Raw genomic sequence first — 3,220 nt, 5'->3', positions numbered from 1 at the left:
AATTATGCTGATAAGTGCAAATATGTGATGTTTAAATTTATTTCGAAACTTACTATCATTTTTTGGCTTTATTATCAAAAAGGAAAATTGTATTTTATCCTACTGAACGTGAATCAATTTCATTTTATTAGAAAAACATTCATGCTTCCCCGAAAATTAAAGTAAACGATTTTTTGGAAATTTAAGAAAGAAGATTGAGTTCTAAAGGATCCTAAAGATCCTATGGAATATAATAGAAGAGATTGAAGATGTTTATGACAACCAATTTTTTTCTTATTTTGCATTACATTTTATTCTTAGCTTTTATATATAATTTATATATAATTTATATTTTATAATTTATATTATTACAATTTATAATGCGCATTGATATTGAAACATACGTATTTTTATTGCCTTGTTTATATCATTTTTTTATTTTTCTATTTCTGGTCTTGTTTTTTACGGTTAAAAGAAAATCTACTAGTTATGTCTCAAAATTATTCATAACAAATTTTTTTCTGGTGTAAAATTATTGTTGATTCACTTTTTTTCAAATACATACATAATCTTACATAATCTATTTTTTAACCTAAAATATTTTATGATAATCTTGTGGGAATTTCAAAAAGAAACGTTTTTCTTATCTTTATTTTTCTTCGTATCGTGCGTTGCTCGGCTCAAAATGTTTATTATCTTTTGTTTTTTTATTTATTAAAAAAATGATATAAATCTGGTAATGTTCTTTTTATTAAAAAAGGGATACATTGTTCGTGTTTTTGTATACTATAAATAGCCGTCCATGGAATTTTTAAATATTAAAAAAATTTGTCTCAAAATTTGTAAAGTGCTCTAACTGTTTGAAATTTCCTCGAATATAGCTAGCTGACAAACTCGTCCTTTCTTTTTACACCCTTATTAAGTATTTCAAAGGGCAATCCAATCGATTAATTCTTTTAAATGTTACCGTGTTTACAAACTGCAACGAAAACGATAACAGACAGATACCGACGTCAAAACTATTTTTTCTAACTCAGGGGACCTTAAAACGCGACATTTGATGGAATCCACACAATTAATTTTTCACATAAATCCAGTACCTTCTCATTATAATAAGAATGTAATGATTCATTAATTATTTTGCGATCAAAATTGGAATTTTCGTTTTCTTAAAAAAATTCAAAACGTTTTTCAGATTATTTTGTAGGGGAATAAAATAGGAAGGTTTTCTTCTATTGCCTTTTCTTTGTATCTTGCGCTGTTCGACTCAAAATGTTTTTTTTTTTTGAGAATGCTATAAAACTAGTAATTTTCTTTTCATAAAAAAAATCATAGGGATAAATTTTTCGTATTTTCGTGCGCTATAAATTGCCGCACATATATTTTTCCAATATTAATAAAAACGTGGACTCAAAAATTTGAAAAATACTCAACTTATACAGATTACGTCTAAAATAGCTGGCTACCGAACTCAAGCTTTCTTTTCACAGCCTTAAAAAGTATATTAGTCGGCAATCCAGTCAAATAATTCTTTCAAATGTTACCATATTTACAGACAACAACGACGACAGATAGACACCGACCTACAAACCGATACCTTATTATTATTAAAATATAAAAAAATTAGCTTATACGTCCACATTCTAAGTAATTCCAATATGAGTATCTTTAATTCAAACTAAGTCAGATATTGATGTAGTGATGGTTTCGTTTTTAGGTCGAAAAAATATTTGCACGTAATGCATCCATATATTTGAAATATTTTTTTTTATTTTTATTACAGCTCAGTAAGTAAGTTATACATGTTTGATGTACTTTATACTGTTCAGAAACATAGATTAGTTTCTTAAAAGAAATTATTATAGGATTTACACTTTACTTTTTGGATTATAAATTTCACCATCCATTTTACTGGATACACATGTCACTTTCGGGGGCTTGCAGAACAAGTGTAATCCTTAGACGAATCCAATCGTCTGACGGCTGCAAAAACAAGAAATTTGTAAGTTTTGTTTAAATTTAATTTCTGGACAATAAGAACTTTTAAACAGTTAACATTTCTCAAAATCTTTGTCTACTAGTGTGTGTAGAACAACTTAGCAACAGTAAAATCCCAACTTTATTTATGAAAGAATACGAATTTTCGACGTGTTTTGTCAAAAACTGTAGAAAAAAATTTGGCTGGGTCTACTCATGAACAGATTCAGAAGAAGGCTTAAATAGAAATATACTTACTTGCAAAGGGGTAAAAGTGTCGAGAGCGTGCAACCTGGAGAGCAGCATTGTGGAGCGACATTACTAGCCCTTGATATATCATAGAAATTTACACAAAGCGAATCAAGAGCGGTATTGAAATCATTACCACATAAAATATAACGTGGTCGATTTGAAATAGGTGTCTGCTGCGGGCTGTAAGCAAATTTTAAATGTTATATGGTGTGTTCTTACTAAAAAATTTTAGAAGAAGGGTTAAATAGGAATATACTCACTTGCAGAAAACTGAAAGTGCCAAATATGAACATCCTTGCGTGCAGCAATCATTAGCTTCAGTCCAATCATAGTTTAGATCATAGCCTCTTTCCCGGCACACTGAAGCAGAAGCTCTATGAAGATCGTCACCACATAATATATAACGTGGTTGCGTTGTCTGGCAGTAGGAAATTTCTGCAAGATGGAAGATTACAAGAGCCATAAGAACATAAGTCCAAAAATGGCATAACCTAGTCGAAATAAAAGATTTCATCCTGACTTCGCGTTCTTCTTCAAATTTTCAATATGTAATTCAAATCCACGTTGATATTTTACATCGCTGCGTTTGGCTTTTTATATGCAAACTCGCTGCCACGTGGCCGCCGAGGTAGGGATATGTTAATTGTTGATAATGGATAATCAGAGTGAAAAATTTATTTCAACAAAACCAAGTACTTATCAAAAAGGAAAATGCTTTCAAAGGTTGGCAGATTAGATGAAGTTTGACTCAAAAGAATTATGTTTGCTGTAAAAAGTTTTTTTCAGAAACAAATGAATATCCACTTGTCCTTAATTTAAAAAGAAATTTCATTTTTATCAAAAGATATCCTATTGACACTTTTTTGATTAAAACAGAGGAATTTACAACAAAATACATGAATTTTTGACCATATTGTTGAATTTTAAAGCCAGGGAGACGATTCTTCCACAACACAGGTAAATATTCGACCCGAAAATATGTTTTTTGTTTAAGTTGATTTTGTAATAAATA

At 29.5% G+C, this 3,220-nt stretch overlaps 1 protein-coding gene across 1 annotated transcript; it reads right to left on the bottom strand.

The window, feature by feature from the left end:
- Positions 1 to 1,785: 1,785 nt before the first annotated feature.
- LOC117179533 lies at positions 1,786 to 2,920 on the bottom strand. Its single transcript, XM_033371426.1, has 3 exons — positions 2,469 to 2,920; positions 2,215 to 2,388; positions 1,786 to 1,962 (listed from the first exon to the last, which is right to left on the bottom strand). Exons 1-3 carry the CDS (start codon positions 2,720 to 2,722, stop codon positions 1,938 to 1,940), a joined length of 453 nt encoding a protein of 150 aa, XP_033227317.1. The 5' UTR covers positions 2,723 to 2,920; the 3' UTR covers positions 1,786 to 1,937.
- Between the last annotated feature and the right edge of the window lie 300 nt (positions 2,921 to 3,220).

The sequence above is a fragment of the Belonocnema kinseyi genome, chromosome 9, assembly GCF_010883055.1.
Source record: "Belonocnema kinseyi isolate 2016_QV_RU_SX_M_011 chromosome 9, B_treatae_v1, whole genome shotgun sequence".
Taxonomy (NCBI): domain Eukaryota; kingdom Metazoa; phylum Arthropoda; class Insecta; order Hymenoptera; family Cynipidae; genus Belonocnema; species Belonocnema kinseyi.
This window is presented reverse-complemented; position numbering and strand designations above follow the sequence as displayed.

What these genes read in the sequence shown, in the direction of transcription:
- LOC117179533 (XM_033371426.1), bottom strand. Translation starts at nt 2,722, where the DNA reads ATGAAATCTTTTATTTCGACTAGGTTATGCCATTTTTGGACTTATGTT. An exon ending in GCACTTTCAGTTTTCTGCAA is followed by an intron (nt 2,389 to 2,468) that starts GTGAGTATATTC and finishes ATTTGCTTACAG; the next exon opens with CCCGCAGCAGACACCTATTT. An exon ending in ACACTTTTACCCCTTTGCAA is followed by an intron (nt 1,963 to 2,214) that starts GTAAGTATATTT and finishes TTGTTTTTGCAG; the next exon opens with CCGTCAGACGATTGGATTCG.